We start from the raw sequence: 23205 nt of genomic DNA, 5'->3' as shown, positions 1-23205 counted from the left end.
TTTATGTAAGTGCGTTTGTACGTGTATGTTTGGGGGTCTGAAATGGACTAATCTACTTCACAATATTCCTTATGGGAACAAATTCGGTCAGTACTGGCACCTGAACATACTTCTGGAGTGAAAAAAATATCGTTAACCGGGGGTCCACTGTATTATCATACATAGCAACATACGTATAAAATCCTAGGATAACCCAAAAAAGTCAGGGTGACTTATTTCCATAGTTATCCCTGTATCTGTATCATATGGTGTCCTGTACTGTTTGGTACCCTGCACCATATGGTAACCTGTGCCATATGGTACCCTGTACCATATGTTATCCTGTACTGCATGGTACCCTATACCATATAGTACAATGTACCATATGGTACCCTGTAACGTATGATACTGTGTACCATATGCTCAATAGGTGTTGGTGGCACGAGACACCAGCCAAGACTGAGTGAGTGGCGACACATGCTAGCTACTGACTCCTCAGTTTTTGTCATCCACCCCAAGGAACATGTCGAGTTCCTGTACATTTGTAAATATAGTATAATAGAACGTTACTAATATACAACATTTTTACATATTTTTGTTGTAGATAACTATTGTAAACAAAATAATGATGAAAATATTAGTGTGTTTATTGTGTTGAATACAACAGTACCATATAGTATCATATGGTACAATGAACCATATGGTATCATTGTACTGTATGGTACAATGTACCATATGGTACCATTGCACCATATGGTACCATTGCATCATATGGTACCATTGTACCAAATGGTGCCATTGCACCATATTCTACCATATGGTACCATTGTATCATATGGTACCAGTGTATCATGTACCATTGTACCATATTGTACCATTGTACCATATGCACAATTGTACTATATGGTACCATTGCACCCTATGGCACCATTGTACCATATGGTTCTATATGGTACTGTTGTATTCAACACAATAACCACAACAATATTTTCATCATTTTGTTTACAATAAACTTGTAAACAAGTTTTGTAAGTAATATAATGATAAACAAATTAGTGCAGTTATTGTGTTGAATACAATGAGTGTACACTTATACAATATACATTATACTGGTCTCATAGGCCACAAATGTTATTAGAAAAAGAACAAAATTAGAAAATAAAAAAGTATAAAAAACATAAAATAAAAAAATGTGATTTTACTGAAGTCACTGATGTTGCCGCCACCCGGTCATTTTGGGTCAACTTCCCGCCGCTGTATCTCGGTAAGTACTGATCAGAAATTTTTTTTGTTTTATTACCTTCACAAAAAATATTATCTTTAATTCTGTAAGAAAAAAAATTTTTTTTATTTTTTTTCAAAATTTCTTGGACACTGGGGCACCCCTTCCGATTTTGGCCTTGGACCCTGAAAAGGTTAAACTGTCCAAACGTAGATCTATGTTTTTTCAACATTTGAAAGTATATAAAAAACATAGATCTTCTTTTTGTTTCTTTACATTTGAAAATGTGTAAAAAAACTTTGATGTATGTTCTTTTTTGTTATATTTGAAAATATGTAAAAAACATAGATCTACTTTTTAAGCACTACGCATGTGAACATAGATCTGTTTGGACAGTTGAAGGGTTAATGGACGTGCTGTTGGAATGTGAGTAAGGTACCTTTTATGAAAGGATTCAGGAAAACCAGTTAGCTGAACTTGAGTCAGCACACTTCAGGGAAGATATCAGTTTAATGAATGATGGTTAATGTGTTTTCTTCTCTAGGTTACCCTGCCTTGTCAGGAGACAGCTATTGAAGTAAAGAATAAATTAAATCATTAGTGTGTGAGCAAGAGAACATAGTTGTAACCGGTTCTTCATTTTTCCAGATACAGCTTCAAACTGCACAACTGGTGGATGTGAACAGTCATGCTTTAATCTTAAAGATGGTGGCTATATTTGTCATTGTCAGCGAGGATTCCGGATTTCACCCAACAATCCAAAAGTATGCGAAGATATTGATGAATGTGCAGAGTTTATACATAATTGTTCACAGTTGTGTACTAATTTGAATGGAACTCATGCTTGTTCCTGTCGAGAAGGTTTTGAGCCAGAGATAAATGGCGTTTGCCGCTTAAAAGAAGGAGCTATTACTCTTGTTTATTCAGATAGCCCAGAAATTCGAGCTTTTAATTTAACTTCTAATAGAGCAATGAATGTTATCAAAGGGGATAGTATTGAGTCTCTTGATTATGAACCTAAATCTGGTATTGTATACTGGACAGATTCATATGGTAAAACAATCAAGCGATCTTATCTACCAGGGTCTCCTGAAAGAGCAAATGTGACGATGGGTTATGCACAGAATTTGGAAATCAAAAGCCGAGCTAAACCCACAGGCCTTGCTATTGACTGGGCAGCCATGAATCTGTACTGGAGTGAAACAGATCGTACAGGCAATAAGCCTCGTGGTGCAATATTGGTGGCTACATTGGATGGACGGTATCGGCACTCAGTCATTGCCACTGGCCTGGAAGATCCTACCTCTGTAGTTGTTGATCCTGATCATGGTTATATGTTCTGGACAGATATTGGCTCTATACCAAAGATTGAAACGTCTTGGATGGATGGCAGCAAAAGACGAATTCTTGTATCGGACTCTATTAGCCAGCCCACAGGACTTGCAATTGATTTTGCCATGGAACACACATTGTATTGGGTTGACGCCAAACTTAATAAAATTGAAATGATGCGTGAAGATGGTTCTAGAAGAACTCTTGTTGCTACAGGAAACCACTTGAGACATCCTCTGTCCTTAGATGTGTTCGAGTCCAGTATATACTGGGTTACACGTGATTCAGGAGAAATCTATAGCATGGATAAGTTTGGACGGGGAGTTCCAGTAAAGCTTCCAGGAGAGTATGCTAACCCATCTAGCATAAAAGGTGAGATGTTAATGATTTTCTTATAATACTAATATACTTAACTATATATAATACATCTTTGAATCCTCTGCTTTATTGGAATATGATATACAATGTATATTATAATTTGTACTCATGAGTGATATACGTAGTGCAGATAATAGGGCAAAAATCAATGTAGCTCATAAATAGATACTGATTATTACTCATTGAACACTGGTTATGTGTATCTAGTACAGTATACAGTGGACCCCCGCATACCGGACGCCTTGCATAACGGACAATCCGCATACCGGACGCTTTGATCGCTAAAATTTTGCCTCGCATACCGCCCAAAAACCCGCTCAGCGCCCTTCGTCCGAGACGCGTCCAATGTGCGGCCTGAGCCAGCCTCATATGTTCCGCCGGTGGCATTGTTTACCAGCCAGCCTCCGCGGTAACATTCAAGCATACAATCGGAATATTTCGTATTATTACAGTGTTTTCGGTGCTGTTTCTGGAAAATAAGTGACCATGGGCCCCAAGAAAGCTTCTAGTTCCAACCCTACAGCAATAAGGGTTAGAATTCCAATAGAGATGAAGAAAGAGATCATTGATAAGTATGAAAGTGGAGTGCGTATCACCGACCTGGTCAGGTTGTACAAGAAACCCAAATCAACCATCTCTACTATTGTGGGCAACAGAAAGGCAATCAAGGAAGCTGTTCTTGCCAAAGGTTTAACTGTGTTTTCGAAACAGAGATCGCAAGTGATGGAAGATGTTGAGAGACTCTTATTGGTGTGGATAAATGAAAAACAGCTAGCAGGAGATAGCGTTTCTCAAGCTATCATAAGCGAAAAGGCTAGGAAGTTGCATGAGGATTTAATTAAAAAAAGGCCTGCAACTAGTGATGATGTGAGTGAATTTAAGGCCAGCAAAGGTTGGTTTGAGAGATTTAAGAAGCGTAGTGGCATACATAGTGTGATAAGGCATGGTGAGGCTGCCAGTTCGGACCACAAAGCGGCTGAAAAATATGTGCAGGAATTCAAGGAGTACATAGAAACTGAAGGACTGAAACCTGAACAAGTGTTTAATTGTGATGAAACAGGCCTGTTTTGGAAGAAAATGCCAAGCAGGACCTACATTACTCAGGAAGAAAAGGCACTCCCAGGACATAAGCCTATGAAAGACAGGCTTACTTTGTTGATGTGTTCCAATGCTAGTGGTGATTGCAAAGTTAAGCCTTTATTAGTGTATCACTCTGAAACTCCCAGAGTGTTCAGGCAAAAGAATGTCCTCAAGGATAATTTGTGTGTGCTGTGGAGGGCAAACAGTAAGGCATGGGTCACTAGGGACTTTTTCTATAACTGGTTACACCATGCATTTGCCCCCAATGTGAAAGATTACCTAACTGAAAAGAAATTAGAACTTAAGTGCCTCCTGGTGTTAGACAATGCCCCTGGTCATCCTACAGACGTGGCAGAGCGACTTTATGGGGACATGAGCTTCATTAAGGTGAAGTTTTTGCCTCCTAATACCACTCCTCTCCTGCAGCCCATGGACCAGCAGGTTATTGCAAACTTCAAAAAACTGTACACAAAAGCTCTGTTTGAAAGGTGCTTTGTAGTGACCTCAGAAACTCAACTGACTCTAAGAGAGTTTTGGAGAGATCACTTTAATATCCTCAATTGTATAAACCTTATAGGTAAGGCTTGGGAGGGAGTGACTAAGAAGACCTTGAACTCTGCTTGGAAGAAACTGTGGCCAGAATGTGTAGACAAAAGGGATTTTGAAGGGTTTGAGGCTAACCCTGAGAGGAGTATACCAGCTGAGGAATCAATTGTGGCATTGGGGAAGTCCTTGGGGTTGGAGGTTAGTGGGGAGGATGTGGAAGAGGTGGTGGAGGACGACATTGAAGAACTAACCACTGATGAGCTGATAGATCAACTTCAAGAGCAAGAGGCCAGACCTGAGGAAACTGGTTCAAAGGAGGGGAGAGAGAAATTGAAGGAATTGCCTACTACAAAGATTAAGGAAATGTGTGCAAAATGGCTTGAAGTGCAAACCTTTTTTGATGAAAATCACCCTCACACAGCTATTGCAAGCCGTGTTGGCAACCTGTACACTGACAATGTTGTGAAACACTTTAGGGAAGTCATAAAGGAACGAGAGGTACAGGCCACTATGGACAGATATGTTGTGCGAAAGAAGTCCAGTGACTCTGAAGCTGGTCCTAGTGGCATTAAAAGAAGAAGGGAAGTAACCCCAGAAAAGGACTCGACACCTCAAGTCTTAATGGAAGGGGATTCCCCTTCTAAACACTAACACTCTCTCTCCCCTCTTCCCATCCCATCAATCATCACCAGATCTTCAATAAAAGTAAGTGTCATGTAATTGTGCATGCCTTTTTCAGTTTGTGTGTATTAAAATTAACATTTCATGTGGTAAAAAATTTTTTTTTCATACTTTTGGGTGTCTTGCACGGATTAATTTGATTTCCATTATTTCTTATGGGGAAAATTCATTCGCATACCGAACATTTCGCATAACAGCCAGCCCTCTTGCACGGATTAAGGTCGCTATGCGGGGGTCCACTGTATATATATACAGTGGACCCCCGCCTTACAATATTAATCCGTTCCTGAGAGCTCATCATAAGCCAAAATTATCGTTGGCCGAATTAATTTTCCCCATAAGAAATAATGGAAATTAAATTAATCCATTCCTGACACCCCAGAGTATGAAAAAAAATTTTTTACCACATGAAATATTAATTTTAATACACACAAACTGAAGAAAACACGCACAATTACTACTCTACTAAGAATAGAATACATGACACTTACCTTTATTGAAGATCTGGTGATGCTTGATGGGATGGGAGGAGGGGAGAGTGTGGAAGTTATTGTTTAGAAGGGGAATCCCCTTCCATTGGGACTTGAGGTAGCAAGTCCTTTTCTGGGGTTACTTCCCTTCTTTTTTTAATGCCACTAGGACCAGCTTGAGAGTCACTGGACCTCTGTCGCACAACAAATCTGTCCATAGAGCTCTGTACCTCCTGTTCCTTTAAGACTTTCCTAAAATGGGCCATAACATTGTCATTGTACAGGTTGCCAACACGGCTTGCAGTAGCTGTGTCAGGGTGATTTTCATCCATAAAGGTTTGCAGTTCAACCCACTTTGCACACATTTCCTTAATCTCTTTTTTCAATTCCATACTAATTCTCGCCCTTTTTACCACAGGGATGGCACTAGAAGCTTTCTTGGGGTCTATGGTGACTTATTTTGCAGTTACAAGCACTAAAAACACTGGGATAATGTGGAATGTACCAAATGTATGCGTAGATGCGACTGCACTGACTGGCTTGTAAACATTGGTGCTGAGGCCACACGTGGGACGCGTCCCAGACAAATCATGTAAGGCGAGCTTTTTATCGTGAGGTGAGGCAAAATTTTTGCGTTCAAATGCTTCGTATGGCGGATTTAACGTATTGCGATGCTTTCGTAAGGCGGGGATCCACTGTATTTTTTTTTCGAACAAATTGGCTGTATCCCACCATGGCAGGGTGACCTATAAAGAAAAATGAAACTTTTTCTTTTTAAATTTAGTAATTTATACAGGAGAAGGGGTTACTAGCCCCTTGCTCTCATCATTTAAGTCACGTCATACAACACACATGGCTTATGGAGGAAGATATGCACATGTATGTGTGTGTGTGTGTGTGTGTATCCATGGGGAAGTGGAACAGAATTCTTCCTCTGTAACCCATGCGTGTTGTAAGAGGCGACTAAAGTGCTGGGAGCAAGGGGCTAGTAACCCCTTCTCCCATATAAATTACTAAATTTAAAAAGAGAAACTTTTGTTTTTCTTTTTGGGCCACCCTGCCTAGGTGGGATATGGCCGGTTTGTGGAAAGAAGAACATACACACACACACATATATATATATATATATATATATATATATATATATATATATATATATATATATATATATATATATATATATATATATATATATATATATATATAAATACATACATACATATATACATACAATACGTACAATACATACATACATACATACATACATACATACATACATACATACATACATACATACATACATACATACATACATACATTACATACATACATTACATACATACATACATACATACAATACATACATACATTACATACATACATACATACATACATACATACATTACATACATACATACATACATTACATACATACATTACATACATACCATACATACATTACATACATACCATACATACATTACATACATACCATACATACATACCATACATACATTACATACATACATTACATACATACCATACATACATTACATACATACATTACATACATACCATACATACATACCAGCAAGCGTGCATGAGCGTGTTAGATAGGAGTGAATGGAGACGAATGATACTTGGGTCCTGATGATCTGTTGGAGTGTGAGCAGGGTAATATTTAGTGAAGGGATTCAGGGAAACCGGTTATTTTCATATAGTCGGACTTGAGTCCTGGAAATGGGAAGTACAATGCCTGCACTTTAAAGGAGGGGTTTGGGATATTGGCAGTTTGGAGGGATATGTTGTGTATCTTTGTACGTATATGCTTCTAAACTGTTGTATTCTGAGCACCTCTGCAAAAGCAGTGATAATGTGAGAGTGTGGTGAAAGTGTTGAATGATGATGAAAGTATTTTCTTTTTGGGGATTTTCTTTCTTTTTTGGGTCACCCTGCCTCGGTGGGAGACGGCCGACTTGTTGAAAAAAAAAAAAAACATACATACATACACACACACACACCTACCATCCGACTTACGACCGAGTTCAGTTCCGAGAAACCGGTCGTAAGTCGAACTTTACTACTGAATATCAAGAAAACATTTTTGTAATGACTTTATTTTATTGTTTTATTTTGGTATTTCATGTTTTATTTTACTTTTTATGTTGTTAGTACTGTATTTTATAATGTAAGGTTTAGGATAAACACTGTGTACAACACAAATAGTTGTTTATTTCCCAGAAATTTGGCATAAAAAACACGGTCGTAAGTCGAGTGGTCGTAAGTTGAGCAGGTCGTAAGTCGGATGGTAGGTGTATATATACAGTGGACCCCCGCATAACGATTACCTCCGAATGCGACCAATTATGTAAGTGTATTTATGTAAGTGCGTTTGTACGTGTATGTTTGGGGGTCTGAAATGGACTAATCTACTTCACAATATTTTTTATGGGAACAAATTCGGTCAGTACTGGCACCTGAACATACTTCTGGAGTGAAAAAATATCGTTAACCGGGGGTCCACTGTATACAGTGGACCCCCGGTTAACGATATTTTTTCACTCCAGAAGTATGTTCAGGTGCCAGTACTGACCGAATTTGTTCCCATAAAAAATATTGTGAAGTAGATTAGTCCATTTCAGACCCCCAAACATACACGTACAAACGCACTTACATAAATACACTTACATAATTGGTCGCATTCGGAGGTAATCGTTATGCGGGGGTCCACTGTATATATATATGCACACACGCACAGTAGGCCATCGTTTAACACGATTTTATCTTGCATGTTTTGTATATAACACGTTTGAAGAATTGCGGCATATTTTTGTTTAGCACTCTCGTAACACACGGTTGCGGGAGGGGAGAATATTTTGAGCGCAAGATCGCCCGCTGTATGACCAGGTCTCCCCCACACAATAGGGGAGACCCACCACCATTCCCCACCACCCACACCCTCTCAGCCTTCAGTTCGGTTCATACGCATGTAGGACGGCGATACTCAGGAAGCTTGCTGTGTTTATTTACATATTTTCTTATTTCCATTGCCATTTGTTAAATCTTCCAAGCAATCATGGCACCCAGTAAGCATACAAGTGTTCCCGCAAGTGACAAGAAAAGGTTTAAGCATTCAAGTCTAGGAATTATGAAGAAAATTGAGATATTAGATAAGTTTAAGAGTGACTCACGTGTGGTGGATGTAGTGAGGGCCTATGGCCTTAATGAAGTGTCAGTTCATACAATTAAAAAGAATGAGGCGAATACGTATACGAGCTTTTGCAATGAATAACCCAAGATGTCACCTCATGAAAAGAATGACACACAGATCACAGCAAGTAAATAAAACTGAAAACTTGTTGCCTGAGTGGATTGAACAAAAGACAAAGGAAGGTACACCATTTAATTTCCTCTTAATTAGAGAAAAGGCCATACAGTTGTTTAAAGCAGCATGTGATAAGGAAGGAAGGCCTGAAAAAGAGTGTGTTTAGCACGCTGGTTCCACAACTTTAAGTTGCATAATAAGTTACATAATATTGAGTTTAGTTATGAAAGTGCTTCAGCTGATCATACAGCAGCAAGTAATTTCCCTGCTGAATTGCAGGAATTTATTTCTGAGGGTGGCTGTGAGCCACATCAAGTGTTTAATGCTGACGAGACAAGTGTTTTTTGGAAAAAAATGCCAACATGAACTTATATCAGTCAGCAAGAGGAAAGTGCATCAGGTGATTTCAGGTGTAAGCCCATGGTTATTTACCACTCTAAAAATCCTCGTGCTTTGAAAGGTGTAGATAAAAACACCTTACCAGTAATTTGGAGGTCAAACCAGTCAGCATGGATGACAGAGGAAATATTTATTGACTGGTTTAAGCATCACTTTATTCCTGAAGTCAAGTTTTACCGTCACAGCAAGAACCTTGCATTCAAGGCTCTCTTCATTCTTGATAATTTCCCTACTCATCCACAAGCTTTGCTGGATGTGACCCCACATGTAAAAGTTGTATTTTTACCTCCAAATACAACATCTCTAATACAATCACTGGATTGAGGAGTTAAGTCATTCAAGTGTAACTACACAAAAAAAGTTATGAAAAAACTAGTTGCATCAATGGACTCTGACTCCAACCTGGCAGTACCAAGCTTCTGGAATAAATTTAACATTGCAGATGCCATCAGCTATGCTAGAAGTGCATGGAATGAAGTGCCCCAGTCAACATTAAATGCAGGCTGGGGAAAATTATGGCCTTGCTTGAGAGTCAGGTTCAGGAAAATGTTCAACTGGCAAGGAGATTACCAGGTGGTGGTTTTGAAGATATGAATGAAAAAGATATGATTGAGCTCTTAGAAGATAATGATGAAGACACGAGTCCAGAGGAAATGTTGGCAGAGCTTGATGCACAGATACAAGGGAGGGAGATAACAGAAGAAGGTGAAGAAGAGCCTGAAGAAAAACAGTTAACATTACAGAAGTTATGCTAGCAGTTCCATGTTATTGGTAAAGTTGCAGACTTTTTTGCTGAAGAGGACCCTGACAAATCTGGAAGCAGTACTTCGAAACTGGGTCTAGACCAGCTGATGATGCCTTACCGTCAGCTGTATAATGTGAAATTAAGACACTTGTGCAACATCTGGGTATCTTTATTGTAGACGTTTCGCCATCCAGTGGCTTTATCAATACAAATTCTAGGACATAGCTTGAAGACAGTAGGACTATATACAGAAGATGAGGTAATCAGTCCCTAAGCCTTGGAGTAGGTGCGAAGAGCACCATAGTCGTGCTCTTCGCACCTACTCCAAGGCTTAGGGACTGATTACCTCATCTTCTGTATATAGTCCTACTGTCTTCAAGCTATGTCCTAGAATTTGTATTGATAAAGTCACTGGATGGTGAAACGTCTACAATAAAGATACCCAGATGTTGCACAAGTGTCTTAATTTCATCTTGTCGGTATTATATACCATTCTTGCACAGCTGCATAATGTGCTGCAGGGTAAAAGAGCCCAGAGATCCATTACAGAATTTATGCACACTCCAATACAACCATCGACTTCAGCACCAGAACCTCTACCATCCACTTCTGCCTACAACCAACAACCATCTGCCTCAGACCAGTAGGGCCACACCATCTCTTCACAATCATCCACAAACACCATTACCCACAATTTAAGGTAAGAAGTACTATTATTTCTATTGCATTTGTAGTTTTAAGTAGTAATGTATCATGACAATGCACTACAATTACATATTCACTTTTATTTTGTAAGATCTGTTGATCTAAAAAAAAGTTGTTTGGCTTTTTGGGGGCTCCCAGGAGCATAACCCTATTTTTCACATAAGTTCTTCAGTTTGTCTAACACGGTTTTGTCTAACACAGAGTAGTATTCAGGAACATACCTACCGTGTTAAACGACGGTCTACTGTATGAATGTGTGTGTATATATAGATTTTTTTTTTAGGTTGCTCTGCATCAATAGGTGACAGCCGGTGTATAAAAAAATATACATTTATAAATTTATTTATCTATTTTCAGTTTTTGCAGACAAGAGATACAATACAAGCATGATTAGTATATGTCAGAGAGACACTCCATGCAGCCATCTGTGTCTTATTATTCCTGGAGGTTATAAATGTGCTTGTCCTGACAACAAAGGAGTAAAGAACACCTATCCCAATTGTGATGCTCGTAAGTGTACATATTTGTATTAAAATTTTTGCTCATGTATGAAAGTGCTTAGTAATTTATTAGCATTCACTGTGGTCATATGGAATGTATTGATTGATTGGTCACTCTCATGATATTTCAGTCATAAAGTAGTAGGTGTCTTATATACAGAAGCTGTTCACCTAGTACAGGGATGTTTGATGAGTTCTGAGAGTTTTTCTACACCCAGAGCCTGGCTGTGGACCAGATTCCATGGAATCTTGTCCAGTTTCTTTTTCAGATTCTATGAGATTAGTACTCGTTAGGTAGTTGGTCTGTGCAGCCTTCCTGTGGAGTGAAAAAGGTTTCTGCATTCTCCACCCTGCTGTCATTTAATGGGTTGCTCACTTAATGTTCATCGTCAGTATGTGAGCCCCTCTTTTAAATATGAATAGATATATGTGGGGTTGCGATATCCCGAATGGCCTTTTCTTCCCTTTGGGTATTTTTTTGTTTAGTACAAAAAATTTGTTTTGACATATTCATGTTTTTTAACCCTTTCACTATCAAGAACCCTGCTCTCAGTGTCAAAAACTATTAAAAAAAAAAAAAAAAATTCTATCCAAGAATAATTTTCTGAGTGTTATAAAAGAAAAAAAATTTGTGATCAGTAGTTACCGAGATATAATAATATCTTTATTTACTACAAGTACATGTACATGGTATACAGGCCTAGCTGATAACAATGACATATACTACTATATAGAAAGCCCCTTGTTATGCTCAGCATGTCGGGCAAATAGGTCAGTGTCCCAGGATGCGACCCACACCAGTCGACTGACACCCAGGTACCCATTTTACTGATGGGAAACATAGACAACAGGTGGAAAGAAACATGCCCAATAGAGGCATGAAGTTGACAGAAAGTGAACTGCTTATGGCAACATCAGCGCCTGTCACTGTAATATTATTTTTACTTTTATTCTATTTTTTCTTTTCTTTTCTAATATATTTTTTCAAGTAACTTTTGTGGCCTGTGAGACCAATATAATGCATAATGTACATATATCCACTCGTTGTATGCAACACAGTAACCGCACAAATATTGTTATCATTATATTGTTTACAAAACTTGTTTACACAAACCCACACTGCCTTCCCCACTACCCATACTGCCTTCCCCACACCCACACTGTCTTCCCCACCACCCATGCTGGAAATAAGTCACTTTTACTTTTTTGGGTTATCCTAGGTTCGTTACACATGCTGCTGTGTATGTTAATCTATGTAACTGTATTTGTGTATACTTGAATAAACTTACATGCCATGTTCCCAACCACCCATGCTGTCTTCCCCACCATCCATTCTGCCTCCCCCACCACTCACGCTGCCTTCCCCACCACCCACGCTGTCTTCCCTTTTCACTATCAGTATCTGGTATCCTGGGCATTGCTTTCAGTCACAAACTCCTCAGAACCATGAAATTCGTCTTCACTGACACTGTGTTAGAGCAATCACTTGGGAAGAGAAGAGTCCCAAATTTGCCAGGGAGTAGGTATTCCTTACTGCTAGACATAGTGAACAAGGCATACTGAATTGGTACTCCCACAATGCAATGCGGCCTCCCAGATTTTTTTCATACTGAGCACACTGAGCACACAGGCCCATTTTCTCACATGTAGGCTTACCAGCTTTCTCGCACCATATCTGAAGCTGCTAGAATTTTGGCATAGTATTACTGAACTGACACTGCCTTGCAAGCTGTAATATTGTGGGGCTGACATTGAAAGGGTTAAGCAATTCAGTAAATCTTTTTCTTCTTTTAACCATCTCCTACACTCTCTTTCTATATCTGATCTTCTATGTTTCTTCAATGGTACATATTAAATACAGATCTTATATGTTTCATTATTCAGCTTCTCCAGGCACTGATGAGGACTTAGGGTGCTTATGACTGTTTCCCAGGATATATCTGATAGTTCTTCATTAGTTTTGTCTCAGTCAACTCTATGATTGTTGAAGTTAAACTTACTGCACATTTTTTTTATTATTATTAACACATTGGCCATCTCCCACCAAGGCAGGGTGGCCCGAAAAAGAAAAACTTTCATCATCATTCACTCCATCACTGTCTTGCCAGAGGTATGCTTACACTACAGTTATAAAACTGCAATATTAACCCTTTGAGGGTTTTGGTCGTACTAGTACGTCTTACGCTTAGGGGTTTTTGACGTACTAGTACTCATAAATTCTAGCGGCCTCAAATCTAGTGGGAGAAAGCTGGTAGGCCTTCATATGAAAGAATGGGTCTATGTGGTCAGTGTGCACAGTCTAAAAAAAATCCTGCAGCACACAGTGCATAATGAGAAAAAAAAAACTTTGACCATTTTTTTTTAATAAATCAGCGACTTTGCAGTGTATTTTCGTATGGTATTTATTGTTGTATTCTAGTTTTCCTGGTCTCATTTTATAGAATGGAAGACATATTACAGAAATTGAGATGATTTTGACTGGTTTTACAATGAAAGGTGCCTTAAAATTGAGCTCAAAGTAGCAGAAATGTTCGATTTTTACCAAACTTCAAAAGTAAACAAATCGTGCCAAGCGTGCAATACACGTCAACTGGTGAGTCTAATATTCTTTCACAAGTGCACCAATAATATTTATACCATTTTTTACACTAATGCAATAGTCTGCATAACAGTAAATCTTATATTTTTTGTGAGAATAAAAATTCAAAGTGGAAAGCCAAAGAATATAAGAGGGGCCTTGAGACGTGACTAATGGCTAGAGGAAATGTCATTTTAGTGCCAGGAATGTCTTTCTTGTTTATTCTGGACCCTATTCGGAAATTGGCATCTTTTGGAATTTGTGTGAAATTGGCAAAATTGCTAAATTCTGACCACTGTACTGGATAGTTGAATTTCATAAATGGGTGGTTTCTTGCACCCATTCGATAGACAAAATGGAGTTCTAGCGAAATATTCATGTTTTTTGTCGACTAGTATAGTGAAATTGGCCGAAAATGGGGCTCAAAGTGGGCAAAATCGCTGATACGTAAACATCGCCGAGACCGCTAACTTTGCGAGAGCATAATTCCGTAAGTTTTTTATCAAATTTCAAACTTTTGGTGTCTTTATCATCGGGAAAAGATTCTCTATCATTTCATAAGAGAAAATAATTTTTTTTTTTTTTAAATTTGGCCGACCCTGAGAACGAGTTTCGGAGAGGGCCTGTCGACCCTCAAAGGGTTAACACCCCTCCTTCAGAGTGCAGGCACTGTATTTCCCATCTCCAGGACTCAACTCCAGCCTGCCGGTTTAACTGAATCCTTTCGAAAATGTCACCTTTTTCACACTCCAACAGCACGTCAGGTCCTAAAAACAATTTGTCTCCATTCGCTCCTATTTAACACGGTCATGTATGCTTGCTGGAAGTCCAAGCCCCTCGCACACAAAACCTTCTTTACACCCTCCCTCCAACCTTTCCTAGGCCAACCCCTACCCCACCTCTACTCCACTGCAAATTTATACACGAAGTCATTCTATTTCATTCCATCCTCTCTATACGTCCAAACCACCTCAACAACCCCTCCTCAGCCATCTGGATAATACTTTTGGTAATCTCGCACCTCCTCCTAATTACCAAACTATGAATTCTCTGCATTATATTCATACCACATATTGCCCTCAGACATGACATCTCCACTTTCTCCAGCCTTCTTATTGCAACATTCACCATACATGTTTCACACCCATATAAGAGTGTTGGTATAACTATATTCTCATACATTCCCCTCTTTGCTTCCATGGACAAAGTTCTTTGTCTCCACAGACTCCTAAGAGCACCACTCACTTTTTTCCTTTCATCACTTCTATGATTCACATCCTCTTTCATAGACCCATGTGGTGACACATCCACTCCTAAATACAGTAGGGCCCCGCTTTATGGTGTTTTGCCTTATGGCGTTCCGCTAATTATGACCAAAACTTGCTGTACAGCTCCCTGTCTTTCTAATATGGAGTGCTGGTTTGTTTACATTCTCTGGAAACTTTCAAAAATTTCTTGTGTCATAAAGTTATTGCATATTTTATATGTACAGTAGGGCCCCACTTATACGGCAGGTTAGGTTCCAGGCTACTGCCAGAAAGCAGACTTTGCTGGAAAGCAGAACTCCATTTTTTCCATTTATAACTGCATATAAATGCCAGAAAACAAGTTTACACTAGCATATATTAAGTTAACAATAGAACTAGGCATTAAAAAGTAAAATACACACACAGTACACTCATTATGTACCTCAAAATACTTGTATTATTTGTAGTCTTAATGTAGGGCAAAGGGTGAGTAGTATTTACTGTAAGAAGTGAGGTGTGGTAGCCCTCCTGGCCACCCCACCCACACATACTATACTACAATGCTTAAAGCTCCCTAGAGCGATAAAATGCATATACAGTGCTCATTACTTACCTTAAAATATTTGTAGTCTTAATGTAGGGTGAGAGGTGAAAAGTATTTATTTGTAGAAAGTTGTGTGGGAGGTATGGCATCCTGCCTGGCCACTCCCACCTACTATGACAATAAGCTCCCTAGAGCGATAAAATGCATACATAGTACACTCATTAATTACCTTAAAATATTTGTAGTCTTAATGTAGGGTGAGAAGTGAGTTTTATTTATAGGAAGTCAGGATGGGAAGTATGGGTAGCCAAGAAGTGCAGGCAGCCCTCCCCACCCCACCCTACCTCACCCCACCCACACGTAATATAAACAAACCAGACGAATACATCTGGTTTTCGTCACTTTACACTGTGTACAAGTTGTCTCCACGTTGGTACAGTAGAATAAATAAATCAAAACACTCCCATTCTTGTATAACACCATTTTTAAAAGAAGTGACGCCCTGAGTGAAGGCATACAAAAGGATTAATTTTCTAGCTACCCCCAGTAATATTAGTGTACACATTTTCCTGATGTTTGACTACAAGTCATCTGGCTACCACAAATCTTACAAGTTACCTGGCTACCACAAGTCCTACAAGTCTCCTGGCTACCACAAGTCCTACAAGTCGCCTGGCTACCACATCTCATTTTTATGTTAATTTATTCTACTGTGGGGTGTGTTTAGATGGATTAAGCAAAATATCTATATTAACGTTTTATACGATAATAGTGCTCCTCAGAGTGATTATTACTGTGTTATTATTATTATCATTATTAATGTGTCATCTTCAAGACTAATAAGACATTCTTAGTGATTTTAATGTGTACCTGTATGCCAACACAGTTTACTTAGGTACAGGTACACATAAGTATAATTATTATTATTATCACACTGGCCGATTCCCGCCTTAACCCTTTGACTGTTTCCGACATATAAATACGTCTTACGAGCCAATGTTTCTGACGTATTTATACGCATAAATTCTAGCAGCTTCAAATCAAGCAGGAGAAAGCTGGTAGGCCCAAATGTGAGAGAATGGGTCTCCATGGTCAGTGTGCACCATATAAAAAAAATCGGGGAGCCAGTGGTGCATTGTGGGAATGCCATTTCAGTTGTCCTTTTTCAGCATGTCTAGCGGTAAGAAATATGTGATTCCCCAGCAAATCTGGGACTCTTCTCTTCCCAAGTGATGCTCTAACACAGATGGAAGTGTCAGTGAAGATCAATTTCATGATTTGGAGGAGTTTGAGACCAAAAGCAATGGAGGAGGAGGAGGAGGAGGAGGGGAGGAAGAGGAGGAGGGGTGGGGAAGAGGAGGGGATGGAGGAAGAGGAGGGGTGGAGGAAGAGGAGGGGATGGAGGAAGAGGAGGAGGGGATGGAGGAAGAGGAGGGGTGGAGGAAGAGGAGGAGGGGATGGAGGAAGAGGAGGAGGGGATGGAGGAAGAGGAGGAGGGGATGGAGGAAGAGGGGAGGAAGAGGAAGAGGGGAGGAAGAGGAGGAGGAAGAGGAGGAGGAAGAGGAGGAGGAAGAGGAGGAGGAAGAGGAAGAGGAGGAGGAAGAGGAAGAAGAGGAAGAAGAGGAAGAGGAGGAGGAGAAGAAGAGGAGAAGAATAGGAGGAGAAGAAGAGGAGGAGGAGAAGAAGAGGAGGAGGAGAAGAAGAGGAGGAGGAGGAGAAGAGGAGGAGGAGGAGAAGAGGAGGAGGAGAAGGAGAAGAGGAGGAGGAGGAGAAGAGGAGGAGGAGGAGAAGAGGAGGAGGAGGAGAAGAGGAGGAGGAGGAGAAGAAGAGGAGGAGGAGAAGGAGAAGAGGAGGAGGAGGAGAAGGAGAAGAGGAGGAGGAGGAGGAGGAGGAGGAAGAAGAAGATGTAATAATATTGTTCCCTTGAAGCAAGAAAAAAAAAAGTCCACCCCATGACAGTGACAAGATAAGGGGAGATAACATCTGATAAGAGCTGACTTTGATGAGCGTAAACGAGGGTAGAGCTGATAAGGAAATATTACATGACCATCCCCCTCCCTTTGTTTTTGCTGGTACACAAACATTTCTGTCTGTCTATTTGTCTGTCTGTCAAGCTCCCTGTCTGTCCATCTAGCTCTCTGTCTCAGAGAGAGCCACAAGACTGTGTCATCACGTTTACTCACATCTTCAAGCAGAGTATAGCACTTTGTCTGGATTTCTTGGGTTATCCTAGGTAATTTACACTATGTATACTTGTATTTATGTGTACCTGTGAGACAGAGATAGGCAGACAGATAGAAAGAGAGACAGATTGAAAGATATAGAATGAGGGAGAAAGATAATTAGATAGAATGGAGGAGGGGAAGCAGCATCCGACCCCATTGTTTTGACAGGCGGGAGGGGGAGTGAGTAATGAGACAATATGTCACTTTGACAGCTGCCGACTTCTGACTCAAAACAATTATAAGCCACACACTCGCACACAAGACAAGGAGGAGGAGAAGGAGGAGGAGAAGGAGGAGGAGAAGGAGGAGGAGAAGGAGGAGGAGAAGGAGGAGGAGGAGAAGGAGGAGGAGGAGAAGGAGGAGGAGGAGAAGGAGGAGGAGGAGAAGGAGGAGGAGGAGAAGGAGGAGGAGGAGGAGAAGGAGGAGGAGGAGGAGGAGAAGGAGGAGGAGGAGAAGGAGGAGGAGGAGAAGGAGGAGGAGGAGAAGGAGGAGGAGGAGAAGGAGGACGAGAAGGAGGAGAAGGAGGAGGAGAAGAAGGAGGAGGAGGATGATTGTTTGTTTGTTTTTGTAAACAAGTTTTGTAAACAATATATTGATAATTATGTTTGTGTGCTTATTGTGTTGTATACAACGAGTGTATATATGTACATTGCACCTTACTTTGGTCTCATAGGCCACATAAGTTATGTGAAAAAATAAAATAGTGAAAAAAACAAAAAACCTTCAATTACAAGTAAACTAAAGTTTACCGGGTGAGCGGCAGTCGCCGCTGTTGCCATACGCGGCTCATTTTCTGCAAACTTCACGGCTCTATATCTCGGTAAGTACCGATGGCAAAAAATTTTTTTTTGGACTAAAACACTCAGAAAAATAATCTTAAAATTTTCACAAGAAAAAATATTTTTTTTTTTTTTGAATATTTGGCGACATAGAATGACAGTTTCAGAGAGGGGCCTGAAACAGTCAAAGGGTTAAGGCAGGGTGGCCCGAAAAAAAAAAACTTCCACCATCATTCACTCCATCACTGTCTTGCCAGAAGGGTGCTTTACACTACAGTTTTTAAACTGCAACATTAACACCCCTCCTTCAGAGTGCAGGCACTGTACTTCCCATCTCCAGGACTCAAGTCCGGCCTGCCGGTTTTCCTGAACCCCTTCATAAATGTTACTTTGCTCACACTCCAACAGCACGTCAAGTATTAAAAACCATTTGTCTCCATTCACTCCTATCAAACACGCTCACGCATGCCTGCTGGAAGTCCAAGCCCCTCGCACACAAAACCTCCTTTACCCCCTCCCTCCAACCTTTCCTAGGCCGACCCCTAACCCTCCTTCCTTCCACTACAGACTGATACACTCTTGAAGTCACTCTGTTTCGCTGCATTCTCTCTATATGTCCGAACCACCTCAACAACCCTTCCTCAGCCCTCTGGACAACAGTTTTGGTAATCCCGCACCTCCTCCTAACTTCCAAACTACAAATTCTCTGCATTATATTCACACCACACATTGCCCTCAGACATGACATCTCCACTGCCTCCAGCCTTCTCCTCGCTGCAACATTCATCACCCATGCTTCACACCCATATAAGAGCATTGGTAAAACTATACTCTCATACATTCCCCTCTTTGCCTCCAAGGACAAAGTTCTTTGTCTCCATAGACTCCTAAGTGCACCACTCACCCTTTTCCCCTCATCAATTCTATGATTCACCTCATCTTTCATAGACCCATCCGCTGACACATCCACTCCCAAATATCTGAATGCATTCACCTCCTCCATACTCTCTCCCTCCAATCTGATATCCAATCTTTCATCACCTAATCTTTTTGTTATCCTCATAACCTTACTCTTTCCTGTATTCACTTTTAATTTTCTTCTTTTGCACACCCTACCAAATTCATCCACCAATCTCTGCAACTTCTCTTCAGAATCTCCCAAGAGCACAGTGTCATCAGCAAAGAGCAACTGTGACAACTCCCACTTTGTGTGATTCTTTATCTTTTAACTCCACGCCTCTTGCCAAGACCCTCGCATTTACTTCTCTTACAACCCCATCTATAAATATATTAAACAACCACGGTGACATCACACATCCTTGTCTAAGGCCTACTTTTACTGGGAAATAATTTCCCTCTTTCCTACATACTCTAACTTGAGCCTCACTATCCTTGTAAAAACTCTTCACTGCTTTCAGTAACCTACCTCCTACACCATACACCTGCAACATCTGCCACATTGCTCCCCTATCCACCCTGTCATACGCCTTTTCCAAATCCATAAATGCCACAAAGACCTCTTTAGCCTTATCTAAATACTGTTCACTTATATGTTTCACTGTAAACACCTGGTCCACACACCCCCTACCTTTCCTAAAGCCTCCTTGTTCATCTGCTATCCTATTCTCTGTCTTACTCTTAATTCTTTCAATAATAACTCTACCATACACTTTACCAGGTATACTCAACAGACTTATCCCCCTATAATTTTTGCACTCTCTTTTGTCCCCTTTGCCTTTATACAAAGGAACTATGCATGCTTTCTGCCAATCCCTAGGTACCTTACCCTCTTCCATACATTTATTAAATAATTGCACCAACCACTCCAAAGTTATATCCCCACCTGCTTTTAACATTTCTATCTTTATCCCATCAATCCCGGCTGCCTTACCCTCTTTCATTTTACCTACTGCCTCACGAACTTCCCCCACACTCACAACTGGCTCTTCCTCACTCCTACAAGATGTTATTCCTCCATGCCCTATACACAAAATCACAGCTTCCCTATCTTCATCAACATTTAACAATTCCTCAAAATATTCCCTCCATCTTCCCAATACCTCTAACTCTCCATTTAATAACTCTCCTCTCCTATTTTTAACTGACAAATCCATTTGTTCTCTAGGCTTCCTTAACTTCTTAATCTCACTCCAAAACTTTTTCTTATTTTCAACAAAATTTGTTGATAACATCTCACCCACTCTCTCATTTCCTCTCTTTTTACATTGCTTCACCACTCTCTTAACCTCTCTCTTTTTCTCTTATACTCTTCCCTCCTTGCATCACTTCTACTTTGTAAAAACTTCTCATATGCTAACTTTTTCTCCCTTTACATCATCATTCCACCAATCGCTCCTCTTCCCTCCCGCACCCACTTTCCTGTAACCACAAACTTCTGCTGAACACTCTAACACTACATTTTTAAACCTACCCCATACCAATTCGACCCCATTTCCTATGCTCTCATTAGCCCATCTATCCTCCAATAGCTGTTTATATCTTACTCTAACTGCCTCCTCTTTTAGTTTATAAACCTTCACCTCTCTCTTCCCTGATGCTTCTGTTCTCCTTGTATCCCATCTACCTTTTACTCTCAGTGTAGCTACAACTAGAAAGTGGTCTGATATATCTGTGGCCCCTCTATAAACATGTACATCCTGAAGTCTACTCAACAGTCTTTTATCTACCAATACATAATCCAGCAGACTACTGTCATTTTGCCCTACATCATATCTTGTATACTTATTTATCCTCTTTTTCTTAAAATATGTATTACCTATAACTAAACCCCTTTCTATACAAAGTTCAATCAAAGGGCTCCCATTATCATTTACACCTGGCACCCCAAACTTACCTACCACACCCTCTCTAAAAGTTTCTCCTACTTTAGCATTCAGATCCCCTACCACAATGACTCTCTCACTTGGTTCAAAGGCTCCTATACATTCACTTAACATCTCCCAAAATCTCTCTCTCCTCTACATTCCTCTTTTCTCCAGGTGCATACATGCTTATTATGACCCACTTTTTGCATCCAACCTTTACTTTAATCCACATAATTCTTGAATTTACACATTCATATTCTCTTTTCTCCTTCCATAACTGATCCTTCAACATTACTGCTACCCCTTCCTTTGCTCTAACTCTCTCAGATACTCCAGATTTAATCCCTTTTATTTCCCCCCACCGAAACTCCCCTACCCCCTTCAGCTTTGTTTCGCTTAGGGCCAGGACATCCAACTTCTTTTCATTCATAACATCAGCAATCATCTGTTTCTTGTCATCCGCACTACATCCACGCACCATCAAGCATCCCAGTTTTATAAAGTTTTTCTTCTTCTCTTTTTTAGTAAATGTCTACAGGAGAAGGGGTTACTAGCCCATTGCTCCCGGCATTTTAGTCGCCTCATACGACACGCATGGCTTACGGAGGAAAGATTCTTTTCCACTTCCCCATGGACAATAGAAGAAATAAGGAAGAACAAGAGCTATTTAGAAAAAGGAGAAAAACCTAGATGTATGTATATATATATATATGCATGTGCGTGTCTGTGAAGTGTGACCAAAGTGTAAGTAGGAGTAGCAAGATATCCCTGTTATCTAGCGTGTTTATGAGACAGTAAAAGTATAATTATCAGTTATAATAATAATAAAAAGAGGGTACAGGAGTTAGTAGATGGAGAGATGGAGGTATTGGGTAGATGGCAGGAATATTTTGAGGAACTTTTAAATGTTGATGAAGAAAGGGAGGCAGTAATTTCATGCATTGGCCAGGGAGGTATACTATCTCTTAGGAATGAAGAAGAGCAGGATGTGAGTGTGGGGGAGGTGCGTGAGGCATTACATAGAATGAAAGGGGGTAAAGCAGCTGGAACTGACGGGATCATGACAGAAATGTTAAAAGCAGGGGAGGATATAGTTTTAGGGAGTTTCGGTGGGTGGAAATAAATGGGATTAAATCTGGAATATCTGAGAGAGTTAGAGCAAAGGAAGGGGTAGCAGTAATGTTGAAGGATCAGTTATGGAAGGAGAAAAGAGAATATGAATGTGTAAATTCAAGAATTATGTGGATTAAAGTAAAGGTTGGCTGCAAAAAGTGGGTCATAATAAGCGTGTATGCTCCTGGAGAAGAGAGGAATGCAGAGGAGAGAGAGAGATTTGGGAAGATGTTAAGTGAATGTATAGGAGCCTTTGAACCAAGTGAGAAAGTAATTGTGGTAGGGGACCTGAATGCTAAAGTAGGAGAAACTTTTAGAGAGGGTCTGGTAGGTACGTTTGGGGTGCCAGGTGTAAATGATAATGGGAGCCCTTTGATTGAACTTTGTATAGAAAGGTGTTTAGTTATAGGTAATACATATTTTAAGAAAAAGAGGATAAATAAGTATACAAGATATGATGTAGGGCAAAATGACAGTAGTTTGTTGGATTATGTATTGGTAGATAAAAGACTGTAGAGTAGACTTCAGGATG

The 23205-nt window shown here is 40.1% G+C and overlaps 1 protein-coding gene across 2 annotated transcripts in view; it reads left to right on the top strand.

The window, feature by feature from the left end:
- mgl (low-density lipoprotein receptor-related protein megalin) overlaps positions 1 to 23205 on the top strand; it is a 611193-nt gene that overhangs the window by 518025 nt on the left and 69963 nt on the right. For both annotated transcript variants that reach the window (XM_070084278.1, XM_070084279.1), the window contains exons 51-52: positions 1850 to 2905; positions 11220 to 11372. In XM_070084278.1, coding sequence (XP_069940379.1) covers positions 1850 to 2905; positions 11220 to 11372 — 1209 coding nt within the window. The remainder of the gene's footprint in view (positions 1 to 1849; positions 2906 to 11219; positions 11373 to 23205) is intronic.

Source organism: Cherax quadricarinatus, chromosome 12, assembly GCF_038502225.1.
Source record: "Cherax quadricarinatus isolate ZL_2023a chromosome 12, ASM3850222v1, whole genome shotgun sequence".
In the NCBI taxonomy this organism is placed as follows: domain Eukaryota; kingdom Metazoa; phylum Arthropoda; class Malacostraca; order Decapoda; family Parastacidae; genus Cherax; species Cherax quadricarinatus.
Note: the sequence above shows the minus strand (reverse complement) of the source record. Positions and strands in the feature narration are given on the sequence as shown.